The 19,131-nt window shown below is 41.8% G+C and overlaps 1 protein-coding gene across 1 annotated transcript in view; it reads left to right on the top strand.

Annotated features, from left to right (window-relative positions):
* The window catches only part of csmd2 (CUB and Sushi multiple domains 2), a 266,993-nt gene that overhangs the window by 199,446 nt on the left and 48,416 nt on the right, over positions 1–19,131 (top strand). The window contains exons 34-46 of the mRNA XM_079654679.1: positions 429–524; positions 1,312–1,515; positions 2,491–2,615; positions 5,549–5,645; positions 6,608–6,712; positions 6,921–7,039; positions 10,139–10,208; positions 11,596–11,712; positions 12,296–12,505; positions 13,792–13,980; positions 16,428–16,605; positions 18,499–18,644; positions 18,736–18,816. Coding sequence (XP_079510805.1) covers positions 429–524; positions 1,312–1,515; positions 2,491–2,615; positions 5,549–5,645; positions 6,608–6,712; positions 6,921–7,039; positions 10,139–10,208; positions 11,596–11,712; positions 12,296–12,505; positions 13,792–13,980; positions 16,428–16,605; positions 18,499–18,644; positions 18,736–18,816 — 1,737 coding nt within the window. The remainder of the gene's footprint in view (positions 1–428; positions 525–1,311; positions 1,516–2,490; positions 2,616–5,548; positions 5,646–6,607; positions 6,713–6,920; positions 7,040–10,138; positions 10,209–11,595; positions 11,713–12,295; positions 12,506–13,791; positions 13,981–16,427; positions 16,606–18,498; positions 18,645–18,735; positions 18,817–19,131) is intronic.

Raw genomic sequence — 19,131 nt, forward strand, 5'->3', positions numbered from 1 at the left:
AGACTGTCTAAAATGCACACATACATTTTATTTCTCCAGACGGATTTGGAAAATAACAGTTATTTAACAATGAAGCGGATTAGATAGTTTACTTATTTATTCTCAGGGACAATTCAAATGAATATGTGCCTCTGCAAATTTCAACACAAAACATATAGAACTAGAACAGGCTAAAGCAAATCGCATCAACAGCTGCACAAGAAGCCAACCTTAGAGTAGAGCAGCATCATTAAAAGAAGGACAAAAAAGGGAAATGAACACAAAACAATGTTAAGCATACAATCAGCACAAACAGTTAAACATGACAACACAAAATCAATAGCAATTAGGTTGCTAGACACAGGTTATGTGCCCACATAAATATAAATGGAATTCAGCACTTTGCTCAAATGTTACAAACTCTGTTTTTATCTTTTCTCTTATTTCAGGCGAGTCATTGTCATTAGCAACTTCCAACCAAATTCTAATCCGCTTCACCTCCAAAGGCCAATCGAGCTCCAGAGGATTCCACTTGGTCTACCAGGGTAAGTGTTTAACACAGGCACACAAACAAACCCTACTGTTCTTTTCCTCCTGGATTCCCTCTGCTCTAACAGCCCAATTTCCCCCCCCATAATAGTTGTCTTGCTTAGTGATTTCCAAAGTATTGACTTTCAGCTACTATTTTAGCTGTAATGTGCTTGTGGGTGTATGTGTATGTGTATGTGTATGTGTATGTGTATGTGTATGTGTATGTGTATGTGTATGTGTGTGTGTGTATGTGTATGTGTGTGTCTGCAGCAGTGTGTGCTCTGAAGCATTAACACTGCAGAAGTATAGCAGTCTGTTCAAATGGTTGTGCTTAAACTCCCCCCATTCTTCTATTCCCCCACGAGGGACTTTTTCTGTTGAACTGCTTACTTTCCTTACACAATGCACTGTACCAGAAATGACATTTGCTGCAGATATCCAAAGGCAATGGCAGCTCAGGAGAAAGTTTAATGAATAAATAATTCAGTTTTAGTGTCTATTGTAAGTAAGCTGAGGGAAGCACAAGGCAAAGAGAAGCTGAATATTATATTTTGCATTAATTATATCAGACACAGTGAGATTACTCTGACAATTACACCTATTCTAACTTTTCTAACAAATCCCTCCATTGATCAAGCTTTGAAATGATTAAAAAAGTATACAAATAATTACGAATAATGGCTATAATCAGTCGAAGAGAAGCAACACAGCCTAATGATTGGTTGTAAATGTCACAGGTAATGATTTAAAATGAACACACCTGTAATCTCCTGTGCCTATTTTTCACTGTTTTCTCCAAAGCTGTGCCACAGACCAGCGCCACCCAGTGCAGCTCCGTCCCTGAGCCCAGGAATGGCCGCCGTATGGGAAACAACTTTGCCGTTGGCGCTGCGGTCCGCTTTGAATGCACTCCGGGTTATACGCTGGAGGGGCCGAGTGCCATCGAATGCTTGACGGTTCCCAACGCCCTGGCACAATGGAACACCACCATACCCAGCTGTATAGGTAGGCACTGATACAGCCAGCAGTCACGAACACTCACCAGTCAGCATGTGTTTGTTTTGCTTGCCTTTTTCTTCCTATGTTTGCTTTTCTTCACTTTCTTTATTTCCATCCAATGCCGCTATCTTTGTGTTCCTCCCACTCCATGCCTTGAGTGTCAAACTCGTTACTACCACCCAGATGTGGGCTGTCTGCCGTTGCCTCCAGCGATACAGCGAGATCCAGCCATGCAGCACGCAGGTGGCAGGCACCGCTGAGAGTCACAAACACACACAGACACACACACGCACGCTCTCATATGGCAATACCCGCATGTATATTCAAAGGAACACTCCATCACCCCGTACATACAGCTGTAACAGATGCTCCTATGCTGTCAGCAGATGTGTGAATGTGAGGAACAACCTGGGAAGAAGATGAAAACTGTAAACAAAGCGTATCATGTATAACGTGCATGTTCTCTTCTGTGTGGCCGTGTCTTATGTCCTTGTATCCTGCTTATCATTTTTCAATTTCGGTAGCAAGGGCCGCGCCATGAATTAGACGCATTTTTATCTAATTAGGAATAATCACAATCCTATTCTGCTTACTATTTGGGTTTTGGGGAAGCTTTGGTAGAGATTCTGCATCAAACCACCTTCCAGACTTTTTAATAGAGGAGGAGGAGGAGGAGGAGGAGGAGGAGGAGGAGGAGGAGGAGGAGGAGGAGGAGGAGAAGGAGAAGGAGAAGGAGAAGGAGAAGGAGAAGAGAGAGGAGAGAGGAGAGAGAGAGAGAGAGAGAGAGAGAGAGAGAGAGAGAGAGAGAGAGAGAGAGAGAGAGAGAGAGAGAAATAAAAAACACCGTGAGGGTTAGGTGGGTATTATTATTAGGAATGCAGGGAGTGAAGCCGTAGAGATGGTCCTTCAATTCACCACTAAGGAACAAATCTTCAACGGGATGTGTTCAAAGTGTTTGATAATGTTCCTTTTTCCCTGCAGTTCCATGTGGAGGTAATCTGACCCAAAGAACCGGCACCATCTTATCTCCTGGCTTTCCTGAGCCTTACCTCAACAGCCTCAACTGCGTCTGGAAAATCACGGTCCCCGAAGGATCAGGAATCCAGGTTTGTAAAACACAGTTTCTCCCTGGCATTGCTGTACCTCCTAGATTTATAATGAACAGATCAGACGAACATGAGTAAATCAGATTCAGATTCCACCATTTTTTTTTTTTAAATCGTCATGTTCTGCGATGTGAATATCATGCAGCCCTATTACCAACACAGTGTATATATGTTACATCCCCCCAACGTATCCCAATCCAATATGGAATTTCAGGAAGTAACGCTAAGTTAGTGGTGAACAAATATGAAAAAGGCGGGACACTGGCCATGTCCAAATGTGTGTTTTTGGAAGGAAAAGAGAGAACCCGTAAATACAACTATAGTCACTCTTTGGCTGCAACCATTACAATATAAATGAACTTTTTAAAACCTTGGACAAACTGTTAACGGAATTTACATATTTTAATCATCCTTTAGCTTTTAAACCTCTGCATTGTCTTGACACGAAGCTCCTGTGGGGTGATCTGTGTTCAGTTGGCAAATGGCTAATTACCAGAACTACCTACAGTATATATCACGTTATAGCATTTACAGCTCTCGAGGTACAGGTGAGCTGCTAAACGAAAAAGTCCACACATTTTACAGGGGCTCCAATTGAAATATTCCAAAAACCTAAACGTTGCACATATTGAAATACATTTGTATATAATTGCATGTTCAATCAATGTACTTACTTCCTTAGGAGTTATTACTATTGGATTATTCTTATTCTTGCACGTGTTATGGAACTCCACCAGGAACGTGTGCGAGGTCCCTGTGGATCTGCCCTGAGGAACGTTTTTTTAGGCTTGTGCTTCAGCCACTGTGGCTAATGACCTCAGTGTAATCCCTACCCTATTAGCTCCTCCACTTCAGCTGACTGTCCTTGCAGGTGAAACACATGCAATGGCCCACCAGTGCATTTGGCATGCTGCTGCACTACACGCTAACATCGCTATAGCCCGGAGGTGGAGCACACCCAGAATAAGAACAGAGAGCCGGCTGCACACACACACACTCTGAAGGGCAAAAGGCATCACACTGGAATTCAAACATACATGACTGAAACAGCTTACTTTCTTAATGATGAACGAGTTTGTATTCTGTGCACACCCAGGCACTCTCACTTCATTTCAAAGGAGCCACTGCCTGTGCTTCAAACATGTGTCGTGCTAACTGAAGAGGGTTTGCTGCTGTTTCTATACTCTCTGCAGCTAAATCCTGTTTCCAGCCCACTTTATCTCGTCCTTCTCTCTGCTGCTCCCCTTTTACCAGCTGGCAGAGATACATTAGATTGGAGTGTCACGATCCAGAAGACAACTTAAAGGAGCGAGGTGCCTTGCCGGCACATTTGCCGTGGCCCCCTAATGAAAGATCAATCTGTGATCTGTGCCGTCTCCCAGGGATGCGCCAGAGCCCCTACAGCCCCTACCAACCTTTAATTGCCTCGTATCCGATCTATAACCATCAGAGGCAGACAGAGGGCCGAGGAATGGATGAGAGCGGGAACAGAAAGGGATGCTTGGAGAGCAAAACAATGGAGGACACGTAGAATGTTGGAGAAATGGATTAATTGTAGCTAAAGACAGAGATCAAAGAAATGCAGTAGATGACAAAGTGTAGCCTTGTCCACTTTATATTGACTTTTCAAATAAAACCAAATAGGAGAAGCCATTTCCTTTGGTGAGCATTCAAAAGCAAAAAATCCATAATTTAGGCAATCTTTGAGAATCCAGGATGCTATTCTTAGAGTGAATGGTGTATTCTCTCAACAGCAGTAACTGTTGTTCGAGGACACACTTATTGAGATTCAGATATTCAGTCTGCTTTTCTTTGAACAATATCCCACATTCTCTGCAGCTGTCATAACTCTTTCTTAATTTAAAATCAGATGCACTTGAGCACAGCCTCCTTAAAGTGGCTTTGAAATAAAGAAAAGAAACCAAAGAAATGCTATGTTGCAGTGACTATTGATTTAATCAGTTGGAAATCCTGATCTTTAGTTTTTTTCTAAAGTTCTCAGGGACTGCACTTTAAACAATATTAAAAGACACTAGTATACAGATTTTGATCTATTGGAGGCACTATCTGTGCTCCTGTGAATCAATTCATTAGAACATGCTCTCTTGTGGTATTCCTTTGTACATAGAAGAAGCTTTGTCATGGTAGGATAACCTTTTTTTGGTTATTTTGACAAACTCTGTCAGGTCTGAGACAGCAGCTACAGGGTGTCCGCGGGGTCTTAATTATGTTTACAAGTTGAGAAATCAATTTAGCGAAAGTTAAGGCTATTAAAAAGTATTAAACGGCATTTCCCAAGGTATTATATTGTGTAGCTTGTTTTCAATAAGTATATAAATGGTCCAAAGAGGTTGTATTCTACAGTCTGCCTGAATGTAATCATTGCGTAGGTGTGTAGTGTGATTCTGTGTAGTTTATTTATGGCATCCCGTTGGATTTGACGTCATCTGAACAGGACATCGCACGCTCACTGCTTGATAGCGTGCGAAGCTCCGTTTACGCCGGTTGCTAAGCAACATCGTTATGGGGAAATGCAAGTCTGCGTCCAAATGGTTTGAAGATAAGGAGGAAGGACAATCAATACTGTATGTAGTCAAAGTGAGGTAAAGTGTGTCGCCAAGGTAACCGGTTAGAACTCAAAGTGGCGAGTGAGGTCTTAAAATGTATGGGAAGGGTCTTAAAAGGTATTACACTTGACTTCCTGCGTATACCCTGAGCTACTCTCAGACGAAAAACAGTTACAAGCCGAATGGCCATGCTTTGTTGTTCTTCACTTTTGCCATTTTTCCAACGCACCCTTTTATGCCATGTTCTCCCACTCAATAACCTTCAACATTCGTTCATTCTGATTTCCCTAGACACACCGATGACCCAGCACTCACTGCTCTGCTCCCTAAATCCCGTCCTGTTTTATCTGTTTTCCCCCGTTCCAGATCCAGGTGATCAGCTTTGTCACAGAGCAGAACTGGGACTCGCTGGAGGTGTTTGACGGAGGAGACAACAGCGACACCATGCTTGGCAGCTTCTCAGGTATTTGCTGTATTTGTGTGTGCATTTCATTTTCTTGCATATGTTAAATTGTGCTTTCAATGTTTTGTCCCACCTTAAGCCTTCACATGAAACACATTTTTTAAACCTCTTATCTGTACCTGCCAAAAGCATATTTGAAGCAACATAAACACAAGCTAATTAGTTTTCACAGAGCAGCATACGACCTGGAACACATACTGTATTTGCTAACCAACATGTTTGAATATCTGTGCCTCGTTTGGCACGTGGCTTACATAAATGCTGAGTGGATTAAGGCTTCCTGGGAGAAATGTGTAAAGTTAAAACATTTGAAGTGGTTAAGCCTCACGTGGTAGAGTCTTGCTACATTGGCCTATTCTTTGTGTAAAGTTAAAACATTTGAAGTGGTTAAGCCTCACGTGGTAGAGTCTTGCTACATTGGCCTTTTCTTTGTGTAAAGTTAAAGAAAAGATTTGTTTCTCTGTGACGCTCCTCTCATAGTGAGGATGCAGCAACCGGGAATTCTCTTTTGTTTGTGCTTGGAACCTGACCAAAAGTAAATGTTAGATGTGTACCCTGAAGTAAACAGATGAAAGAAGAATTCCAGGCGAACAAATATGAGTTATTAAACGACACATCTTTTCATACCGTGTCTGAAGAACATGGGATTTTAGTGAGCAGGTTTTCATTTCTTCCGCTGAATACATACACACATATTGGAAGAAACAAATGACTCGTTAAAGCGAGTAAATTCAAATATATTGCATTCACCAAATACCACCTATGTACCATTATTCATGCATGCGTTTACTGTATGCTATATTCACACACACACACACACACACACATCACATGCCCTTAAGTCTGCGAATGTAAAAGGAACAAGCTTGTCCTGCTATTTGCCAGTAGCTTATACAGTTAGTTATGGTCAGCCGAGGCGGGAGAGAACATTTCTTAACTAAACTATTAATCTTCTCCCCAAGGCACCACGGTACCTGCGCTCCTCAACAGCACCTCCAACCAACTCTACCTCCACTTTTTCTCTGATATCAGTGTGTCTGCAGCTGGGTTTAGGCTGGAATACAAAAGTAAGTAAAGAAACTATTCGTACCACTTGATGTAAAGTAGCAACTCCCTGAGGAGGAATATATTAAATGGAGTACATTTATTCTAAAAACTTGCCGGTTGTCTCGCTTCCCATGGCAAGAAGTCTCTCCTGCATTTAGTATCCTTTAGCATTTCTACTCCTGTTCTTGTTTCTGCATAATTATTAATTTGCCTTCTTGTATTTCTTAGCGGTGTCTCTGACCAGCTGCCCGGAGCCTTTGGTTCCTATGAATGGCATCAAGGTTGGGGAGCGTCTCCAGATGAACAATGTGGTCTCTTTCCAGTGTGAACCTGGGTACACTCTACAGGTAACAGCACCTAGCTTCAGATATGGTTCAGTTTTAGAGTTTTCAGTTTCAATTTGCAAAAACAAACTTAAAGTAAGTAAGAACAACTTTCTTCTTAAAGAAAGTGACTAAATTAAACAATACACAAAAAGGTAAACTGGAGCACATCTCCTAACAATTCACCAAAACACAGGCCTCACACTGTGGCCGCTTCTCAATCGCGAGGATACTGGCATGGTAGTCGCGTACTTCCAAGTCACTTCCTTCAGAAACGAAGCAAGTATACTTCCAAGCCACGGCTTCGGAAAACGAAGAAGAATGGAACATGCTAACAAGTGTGCCACTCTCTCTAACGGTTTCAACATAAACTGGACCGAAAATAAATACCTCACGATGTCTATCTAATTATGAACTTGCTTTACTTTCACTGAACACATTTTTGGTGATAACAAATGCAACAAAGTAACATATTTACCAACACATGTTCTACGCCACTACATACTTACATTTAAATGTGTGCTGCGTCGGTTCAGCCATTCTCCGCAAGGGTTTTTGAAATTGGTCCAAGCGCAAAGCATTGTGGGGATTTTAAGGACGCGAAGTCTACCCATGTGCAGCCTCGAAATTTCCCCCAAACCAAGAACGCGGCCTCTGTGGAATTCCAAGTATGCTGGAGATTGGAACAGTACGGCGGCACTCGATGACGTAGCATCCTTGAAATATTGGCTTGGAAGCCAGTATCCTCGAGATTGAGAAACGGCCAGAGACAGAGACATGCTGCACACAATGCAGCCAGAGGCGAAGGAGAGAGGCCACTGCCGCCTTCCTCTTTACAAGTTAGATGTTCCTTTTTCAGCCGCAGCGAAGTGTATGATCTGTTATTAAATCATTGTTGACATATTTGCCACATCATACAGAGTACTGTGGCTTGAGCATGAAAAGGTACCAGTTAGGGAGCGTATAAGTATTATTTGCCTATTTTTTTCCGTGAGCAAATGATGCGTGGGCTGGGATTAATATACAAAGCTAGTGTTGTGAACTCAAGCCTCCAAGTTTGACTTTGTTTTGCATATCCTTCAAAGGTCCCACTGTGTTCATGGTTTCAGGAGACAGATGGTGACTCAAAAAACACACTGGATGCAGGAGTTTACACAAATGATATTATGAAGTTTCCTCTTCACACTTCACTACACACATCTATCAGATCTTTCCAAATGTATCTGACAAGGAGTTTTGGTTAGGTTTGTTAGCAGCAGGAAAAACATCATAACATGGGGAAATATATTCCAATTACCGGTATATCAAAGAATATGTTATTTTAGGAAGTATTAAGTTATGCTTCTAATTTGCTATCATGTAAATGACCAGGGTATTGCTTTGAATGCTTCCCAGTATGTGCAGTAAAAACATTATCAAGGATAATTATGTAAACATAAATAAGTAAATATGTGACCCGCTCTATCGAAATCAATCGGAAATCGGCTCATTTCAAAATAAATGTGGATTTGCGTAAAAAAATAGTTTTTCGGGGGTTCGGGTGTTTTGTTTGATTTTAAATAAACAAAGTGTTGGCTTTCAGAATATGAAACTTTTATTTCCAAACTCACACGATAAATAAATTTTTGAAGCTTGTAAAGCGAAGATGACAGCTCTCATTCGCACCCTGCTGTTCCCCAGCGCTGCTCCCCAGCGCTGCTCCCCCTCCCTCCCGCTGATATTATGAATGTAAGGAGTATAGTAATCATAGATAACACGGCAGGGTCCGTTACAGTTTGTTTTCATCTGATTTCAAATAAACAAAGTCTTGGCTTTCAGAATATTAAACTTGTTTTGGCAAATTCAGATGATAAATACAACTTTGAAGCTTGTGACGGCATAATTACAAGCAGAGAACGGAGTAACGTAACGTCACAGCAGGCATAACAACAGCCGGTGTTTCTCGTGACTGTTTTCCCCGGGAAACAAACACAATACACGCAAACGCAATAATATACAAACACACACACACACACACACACACACACACACACACACACACACACGCACACGCACACACACTCGCGAGCTTCCCCTAGACCGGTAATCCAAACTAAAATATTTTCCCTCCGTTCTCCTTTGATCATTTGCTAATAATCAATCAGATCGATGGATTCCAGAGAAGAGGAAACTTTGAAGGCCTTTTTCTCAAAATGATGACTCGGTGACAGTCATTATATAATGTGACATATTCTGCTTAGTATTTGGAGTGTAAAAACAATCCTGATATCATTAGAAAGCTAGGAATCTGCTCTTTCCAACAGTGTATACTGTACAACTCAAAATGTGTCTTCGGGTCAATGTGACAATTCGATAGAGTTATTAGATTAGATTAGATTAGTTATTAGATTAGATAGTTATTATTAGATAGAGTTATTCGATATGTTAAAATCCAATTTGAACACCGAGTTACTTTACTGATACTGTAAAATCACAGATATCTTACATATTCGTGTATACAGAAGTGCGTTGTGGTTTCCTATTTATAAAAAAATGATACGATTTAAAAATCTGACCGAAACTCAGGCCCCAGGCAAACTCTAGCTAGATAGGGTAAAGAGGAAACATAAATATAACCCTGGCCTCAAGCGTGAAAATATCTGAAGTCATTATCACGCCTGGAACTATCAGCCCTTAATCAGTGAGACATGTGAAAGAGCACATTATAACAGTTCAGTAGCCCTCACCAGCATGTTGTCCTGGTGCTCAAAAGAAAAAGGTCAGCTGAGTCAGCCCATTACGGTCCAACAACAGACTGTTTTGACATTATCAAATGTTCCATCTTAATGCAAAGTCAGTATTGAATCTCAGCTGCAGAGCTTACATAGACTGTTTATATATTTTATTTGTGGCAGTGAAACAACAACCGTGATCATCTTAATGTACCTGAGACGCTCCCTCTCCATTGTTCTGTCACTGCAGATGGATTTAGTCATTATGTCGCCGCATGAAGTCATGTGGAGACAGCAGGCAGGTTCAAGTAATTGGAGCAACAGATGAGTGACAGAGGAGGGGGAAATTAATGAATCGCTTGTTCTTTGTCGCTCTTCTCTCTTTGTGTGTGTGCATGGATGCTTCTCGCAGGGAAACTCGCATATCACCTGTATGCCGGGAACTGTCAGGCGATGGAACTACCCACCTCCTCTCTGCATAGGTAAAAATATCTTCTTTGCTTGCTCCGCTTCCACATCCTGCCCTCCGTCTGTTTTGGTTCTCCATCTATCTCCATTCCGATGCAGATGCTAACTTTTTTAAAGAATACACAGATAACCTCTCATATACATACTTTAAATGTGCATAACACTTTCAATATCATCAGCCTTTTAAATGAGAACAATACATTATCATATCACTTCTGATTGACTTAAGTTGACAAGGATATGTTTAACCTTTCCAATACTGTTCCTCACACGCAGCAATCATTTATATCTAGTCCATCAGAAAATGAATACTTGAGATAAACAAAAAAGCATTGGTTCACTAGTTTGTCTTTTTGTATGTGTTCATGGAACCTTTTGCACTTTTAAAAATGAGTTTCATATTTCCACCCTGAAGGCTGAGCGTACACACTGAATGTAACTGCATTAGCTTCCTTTCTATATTGCACCTCAAGTCTTGAGAGTGAGATTGCCTTTTTCAACTTATTGGAACAACCTACCACTGCCTAATTAGTTCCATCTCAGACTGTGATTGGTTGAAGTCGAGGGAAGATTCATCGTGTTCACAGGCATCAGCAGTTTCCTGATTAACTTTAAGCTTTCGGTGCTGCTACTGGATAACATTTAACCGCTGACTTTTTTCGAACAGAAACGCAACGATACAACACCCTGATTTTCTCTGAGTGGTTTCTCCCTCCCCTGACTTATGCTGGCATTTATTTCTTAATCTACTCTTTTCCCCTTTTGCAGTACCCCTTTGCCTTAAGTCAGCTAATTCTTTTAACATTAGTTTCTCCATCCTTTCATCTTTTTAATTTTGGTTTCAGGAGGGTCTTTCCCTCTTTTCGTCATTCATTGGTTTTACTCACTTCAGTCAGGAAAACATTTACCCATCAATGGTTTTAATATGAAAGCAAAACAAATGAAAAGCAGCGAAATAAATTGTATGGAATCTCGAGTCAAAAAGAAAAGAGCTCTTAAAGGTTGGGTAGGTCATTTTGGAGAAACCCGCTCGAGTGCGCTAGAATTTGAAAATACACAGCCGGAAGAAATCTGTCAATTCCTTACAGAGCCCCTCCTCCAACACACACACAAACGTGCACATGGACCAATATAACAAAAAGTGTATCTCGAGCCGGTTTCTCAAACTTACCTACCCCACCTTCAACTATTTAATCAATGACGTTGTGTTTTTTAAATGGGCTTTACTAGACCTAACTTTACTCATATAAAGTCATCAACAATGTTTCTATTGGTGGCATTGTGGTTTAAGACTTTTATTTCACAAACATAAAAACATATTGTACTACGTATAGTATTATTTAAATGTGTGAGAATCCGTTTTTGCACATGCTAATAAATGCTTTGTCTGCCCTCTGTCAGCTCAATGTGGAGGAATCAGGGAGGAGAATGAGGGTATGATTCTCAGCCCTGGTTTCCCTGGCAACTATCCTAGCAACGGTGACTGTACCTGGAGAATATACCTGCCAGTTGGATACGGTGAGTGTCGTGAGAGGCTCTTTTTCCCAACTCGAAAACTTTTAATTTTGCAAACTGTAGTGTTGGAGAGTGACAACATTGCTAGTGGTAGATCATTTAAAGAGGACCTATTATGCTCATTTTCAGGTTTCATATATGTCAATTGTGGCTCCACTGTGACATGTTTAAATGTGTTATTGTTCAAAAGGGTCTTTACTTTTCTCATACTGAAGCACCCAGTCTGCTCTGATTGGTTAGATGGCCAACTGATGTGATTGGTCCACTGCTTAGAGATGTCCCGCCCCTTAACCTATCACGTACAATGTGTTGGAGCGCTAGCCAAAAGAAGTGCAAGTGTTACATAGTGATAAAAGTCAAGTAGTGAACAAAGGTGTCCACTGGAGGAGGCATGGGGGAGTGTGTTGGAGAGAAACTTCCTCTGGAGGGAACACGGGGACTGTAGCCTTTGCAGACTATTTACATACACAGAAACCTAATCTGAGAGCCTGTGCCAGGGGTCCCTTAGTAGTACTTTAGTAGGAGAATGGCATTGCCTTTTCCATTCACTTCTTTCTTAAAAAAAATATCTTTGTTCTTTCCCCAGGAGCAAACCTTCAGTTCCTCAATTTCTCCACTGAGGCCAACCACGATTTCCTCGAGATACGCAATGGGCCCCTTGATACGAGCGCAGTGATTGGCCGATTCAGCGGCCAGGATATTCCCTCCTCATTACTCACCACCTCCCACGAGACCACAATATATTTCCACAGCGACCATTCACAGAACAAACCGGGGTTCAGATTCGAGTACCAGGGTAAGAGACCAAGAGGAATTTGTAGGGAAGGTGGTAAAAGATGCTGAAGATTGAAGCAGGAAATTATGATCAGCCCCAGGATTGTGTCAGATAAAATTAGACTTTGCTAATGTATGTTTATAATAATGATCATAATCACCATGGCGAAGACTTGCAGAGCTGAGCCCGTATCAGTATTATGAGTTACTTTCTTCTTGCAAAGCTTCATCAATTGAGTAATTAATTCAATGTGACTGGAGCTTTTTGGCAGCTTCAAATTATCTTGTGTGTTTAAGCGGAAGTGCAGAAAAAATAACTTTGAGTCCAGCTAGTTACACCGTGAAGTCACCAAGGTGAATTACAATTGTGGCAACAGAACGATATATAATCATCTTTCTTTGGTGTTCACTTATTATCCATATGTGTCGGCTCACTGTAGGGTGTAAGCGTTGTAAAGCCATAACACATTACTGAATTAGCCCTAGAGCTGATGGTGTCAGACTAATCTGCCCACAGAGCCAGTCAATTCCACATATCTATAAACCTGTATATAAAACTCTTGATCACTTAAAAGATTTCCGCAGCATCTGCCAATAAAAGGCTTCACTGCCTATCTACATAACCGCAAAGAGTAAATCCCCCTCGTCTGCAAATGCAACAGGCACACAAAGTTTGTGTTTTTTGCGATTCAACAAACGAGCCGGCAAATGGAAAGGTAGATTTGTGCATTTACATAATGATGTGTACATTAGCATATAAATCAAGCATTATATTTGGAAACACCCCCCGTTCGCAGTATTTGCACGAATTATCTCCTACAAAGGGAAGCTGTGATCCATAGAAATCCATTTCTTTAGTCATATTTATATCCTGGCTCTTCAAGGCTCACTGCCTGCTTTGCTTTTGTATCCAAGAGGAAGAGAAAGGGAAGAATTATTTACCCACACTACTTGTGATGACTGCATCATACTACTCCGGCAAAAGTCAAACCCGCCCCTGGCATTTTCTTTCTCTCTGAAAACTCCAGTCTCAAAAGGAGTAGGAGGATGAGGAGGAGTGAGTGGGAGGTTTAGCACAAGGTGAGGAAGGGAAATTCAAATTGGAAAATTGGGAAAGAGGACTCTCCACTGTAACACCTACATTGTCTGGAAGCCGCGCATTAGCAGGCAAAACATTGAATGTTTTATGGATTGATTCTAGCTTCAGGTCATAACAAGATAAGAGTGGCAAAAACATGCTTACTAAAGGACTGAATACAAATCTGTGAATCGATTGGATAAATAAATACATGCTGTTCTGTTTCTCAGCCTATGAGCTTCAGGAGTGCCTGGATCCAGAGCCTTTCCGCTACGGAGTGGTGGTGGGGGCTGGCTTCAACGTGGGCCAGTCCATTTCCTTTGAGTGTCTGCCCGGTTATCTGCTAATGGGACATTCCATCCTCACCTGTGAGCATGGCACCACACGAAATTGGGATCACCCTTTCCCTCGATGTGAAGGTGAGAGAAATTCAAATTAGTCGTTTTAATAGCTGCACATTATGGACATTTCACACATTTACCAATCCCACCAGTTAATGACTTCCTGTTTAGAATGCATTGAGCTATTTGGCATCATTAGTGCAAATAGCGGCTATGGACATTATGATTATCTATTATGAATAACGCAATTAAACAGCATTATCATCCCCATTAATGAAGCAAAGTAGTCTGCAGTGAAAATCAATACTGTGCGTAAGAGAAATGGAGTCAAATAATAGAAACTGAATAAAAGAGAAGGCTGAATTACAAAGAAAAGTAATGAGTGCTCCTTTCTTTCGCCTCGTCCTTGACCCACATTCACACGCTCTGGCTGTCGATTATTCAATACGGCAAACGAAATTACCGAGGGAGGTGACGGCCGTGACACTGGAACTTTTCAAATGGGCGAGCATAGAGATAAACGCGAGGGAGGGAAGGTGCAACGGAGTGAAAAGGAAGAAGGAAAAGGAGATAAGAATTAATTCACTCAAGGCAATCCTTTCTTTTGTGGCCTTTTTCGTTATTCAAGTGCTGTTCAGAACAGAAAAATATACCTGGGTGCTTGCAAAGTCATGTACACGTTGGTACCTCGTGTATCCATTAACAGGGACAATAAGTCATTCAGGATGGCACATTTACTCACACATTCGTAATACCGTTTTATTTTACCGATATTTTCAGTCGTTATCAGCATATGTTTATTTCCTTTTATAAAATAGACATAATGAGCTTATTTGCTCTGAGCTATTGCATTACATGTCAGCAGACCATGTTGTAACACCTTCATTTGACCCCATACAGCTCAGTATATCCTGCCCTTTAGTTTCCTTTCACTACATTATTTGCACCGTCTCAGGGGCTGAGAGACATTGATTTGTCTTAGCTTGCTTCCACTTAGCTACTTGTCTCAATAATGATCATAATACAATGTTGCTGGCACTGAACTCTTTCTCTGTTGTTTCTTTGTTTCCACTTCTGTCTGCATTCACCCTCCGCTGTCACAAGTCTGCCTTCTTCATTATCCCTTTTCCATTGTTCTGTCTATTTATATTGTAGAACGGTTTGCATAGAAACATACGTATCTGATGAATTGTATATTCATAGAGATGGCTGCGGAATAACTATTATTTTCCTGGTCTCTGTGGAAAAGGAGAGGCTGACAAAGACATTTTGTAAAGCTGCCCGGTTTTCAGACAGTCACTTCACATGATATGACTAAACCTATTATGATTCACACGATATGATTAACTTAACCATGTGAAAGCTCACATATCTTTTCCCAGACATATCATTTCATCATATTTGACTTGTTTTACATTTTGAAAAATAAATTGCAACCCTTTCTGAAGTTTTTCTGATGCCACCTTACCCTTGAAGCAAACACGCCATTCTACAGATAGGGTTTAAGTAGCTTGCCAGCTGATTGCTTCAACCAGATGTGCAACTCGATAGAGTGTCCGGGGTTTAATCAATGGGTCTGATCGATAGCTCATTTAACAGGTCCTGCAGTAGAGGGGCCTATCTACCATCGAGCTAAAGCAGGCCGCTGTATGACATGAACACAAACATAACCTGAGCGAGACAAAGTGGTAAAACATTCACACTCTGCTCTTGGAATTATCATATACTTATAGGCTTTATATGGTGCCGTTATGCTGAACGCCCGGTCTGGGTTGCTTGAGATGCCTGCACTGCTGTGATTACAACTCCTTCCTGATTGTTCCCTGCTCCACCACAGTGAATATGGGGTTTCTCTGAGGGCACCAGCGGGGATGTTAAGCTTCGTAATCGTTAAGTTGCTTAGAACCTCCTGAGTTCCCGAGGAATGTTTGAAATAAAGTTCTAATTATTCTGCAAGCTGCTGTTTCGAGGCTGGGTGCACGGTATATATATAGTTTGTACGCGAGTGAGCGACTTTTACTGTATTTGTCAGGCTGTTCAGGATATGTTTAACTTCCGGATATTTTGCATATGAACTTATGATGCTCTCATGTTTCCAGCTTTGACACAGACATGCTGATTTAACCTTAACTGTCACTCACACACAAGTTTACACATTTAGATGCATATCCATTCCTCAAACACACACTGTATACACACACGTCTAAATGCCAGTCTAACCCCTCGCCTCATCTCTGCGCTCTCTCTGTTCACCCCCAGCGGGAATGGGTTGAGGCCTTATCTTAGCAAAACACTCCATCCAAGTCCCCACTTGCTAACAGGCTTTACTGGCTAATCTTTAGCTCAGACAAGTGCCTGGGCGCTAGACGAAGAGCAAAGAAAGAGACACTGAGATGGAAAGCAAAAAATGGGGATGATAATTCATTTTTCTGACCAAATGCATCTGAGTTACGGATATGTCCTGTTGTATTCCTGGCCCTCTGATATATATTGATACGCTCTGCTTCCCTTCCTCCCTCCCCCAGTGCCTTGTGGTTGGAACATCACATCAGACAATGGGACCATCTTCTCCCCGGGTTACCCAGAGGAGTACCCCAACTCAGTAGACTGCTCCTGGCTGATCACCGTGGCTCCTGGCTTCGGCATCAAAGTGAGCTTCACCCTGCTTCAGGTTCACGGGCCGCACGACTTCATCACTGTCTGGTGAGGAATTACCTTGACATTTCAGATACACTTCCTTTCTGCCTGTGGGTAAAGTTAAATTGTATTTTATCAATTTCTCTAGTGAGCAGACCAAGTCCATTTAAAAAGAAATGTGGCACCCTGTACTTCAACGTTGAAATGTTACAATGTTTATTTATTTATTTATTCGCGGTTCAATATTCTCGTTATCATCACCTCCATTGACTTGTTTTTCAATCCCATCCTTCATCTCCTTGTCACCCACTTAGGCTTCTCTACCCGGTACACCTTTTTTTTTCTCCTGTGATATCCACCTTTGTTGTGTTGCTGAATCAGGCTCCAATAAGCTGATCTCTACTGCCCATTTCTCTCTTTTCATTTACTTTCCTCTTGAAGTGTATCCACAGCTTGTTTTCTGACTAACAGGTACAGTTCGTCCTCCCACTACATGTGGCCCTCACCTTATTACAGTGGTAAAGAGATCTGCGGATCGAAAGCTCAACTCTGTCACATCTATGGCTTTCAATTTTTCGTTTATGTGTGTCCTTGGTTTTCTTATCATGCTCCTCAAAAATACTTAATTGGAAGTAGTTTTTAATGCATCTTCAACCACATCAATATCTATACAAATGTAGGATAATGAATTTGTGAGGTTTTCCATTTGGTCTTTTTATTTGCAATTTCAATGAAAAGAAAAAAAAATTCAGCAACATGTCATGTGTGTTAGCCAATCAGAGCAGTTTGTCAAATACAGTTCCCACTTTTGTGTGAGAGAAAAAACATAGAGTAAGCTTTGGCTTGTATAAATCTGTGTGTGCTAATGTTTGTGTCAGGATGTTTACCTGATAGTTGTGTGTATTCTCCCCGACTGAATATCAGGGGTTAAATCTCCATAACACACGGCTGGGGCCTGCCATATGTGCGAGCAAAGAGAGGATTTTGCATGCATGACGGTTGCCAGTCCCTGTTGATCCCCTCTCCCGAGATGAGCTCCAAAGGTCCCTTCTCTCAGTGACACCGGAGATCTGACTGCCAACCAAGCTGGCTACTTGACGACCAAACGAAAGTCCACATGGCGTTGAATGACATCTATGTTTTACGGACTGGGTTGCTTATAGAAATGTGTGTGAATATTTCATGCAGAGTTTGTATCACTTTGACGACATAGCCAAAGTAGACCAAAATGTACCCTTTTAAAGCTTATTGTTCATCTTCTGTAAAGCCCCCCGTCCTGCTCTTCCCCAACAAGCTCCTGCAGAGCCAAGATGGGGACTATCATGATCCCCAGTTTTCAGTTACCACCGCTGTGTATCTATCCACTGAACTACTGAGCCAAGGAAATGGGCCCAGTAATGGCGGCTTGGCCACAGTGCTGTCAGGCGGCAGTCCCTAGCCAGCCGTTTCCAGAGCTGCTTGTAATCTCCCATGCCCAGTCTGACAGCCAAAGACAGATGGTTTTTAAGCTGAATGGTTGTGGCAGGAATCTGGGAGCCGGCTTAATCGGCCGTGCCCACGCCATGGGACTGCCAAGGCTGGGCCGCCGCTTCCAGAGACACTCCCTTTGGATGGCAGTTAGCAGGGACAGCGCAATCCAGACCTGTCATTCCACGCTTATCTGTAATTTTTACCTTATTTCAACATAATCACCCTGAGCAGCCCAAAGTAATTGCTTTGGGTATGATGAAGTGAGAGCAGCTTGGTTATACTCTGCTGCTGGAAGCTTCTATACATAATCTGGCATCTGGCTTTGTTTGCTTTTTCTCATACAACTGCGTCACAGAGCCTCAAGGTTCTTTATGGTTAGAGACAGAGCGAGCATTTCTGCAGAGGCTGCTGACATAAAGTCCCCACGGATAATTATCATCACAGTTTAATGTTGGATAGCTTACCTGTGACCTTTTATTTTTCATTTAGGGATGGTCCACTGGAGACAGCCAGGAAACTGGGAGTGTTCACTGATGGCGAGCCCAACGAGCCGCCCAGCAGCACATCCAATCAGCTGCTCATTCGTTTCCGTAGTAACACGGAGAAGGGTGGACTATTCCAAATCAGCTATCAAGGTATGTAATGTATTCTTCTCAAGTGAGCGTTATCTGTACCAAATAGCTTCTGTGTTTGACTCACTTCATGTCTTTGTTTCTCTCCATACAGCGTACAGACTGCAGTTCTGCCTGCCTCCTCCCATCATCCCTAATGCAGAGATCCTAATGGCAAGCAAAGAGTTTAAAATAGGTAGGTGGAAGCTGTCACAAAAATGCATAGTCATACATATGTTGACTCAGATAATAACTAGGCACCCTTGACTTTGTTTATATTAGACGTTGGACCCATCCTGACTTTTGGAATGTAAGCATTTGAAATATTGAATCCGTCTTTCGGTTCTTATTCTGGCTTGAAAGTTGCCCCAGGATCACCAACTTTCATACACACTACTAGGGATGTAACGATATATGGAAAATAGCGATATCGCGGTAAATAAATGTCCCAATACCGTCGTGAGACTGACAAAATCTACCGCGATTATTTTTTTTAAAGAATCTTTTTTTT

The sequence above is a fragment of the Notothenia rossii genome (assembly GCF_949606895.1).
Source record: "Notothenia rossii genome assembly, chromosome: 10".
In the NCBI taxonomy this organism is placed as follows: domain Eukaryota; kingdom Metazoa; phylum Chordata; class Actinopteri; order Perciformes; family Nototheniidae; genus Notothenia; species Notothenia rossii.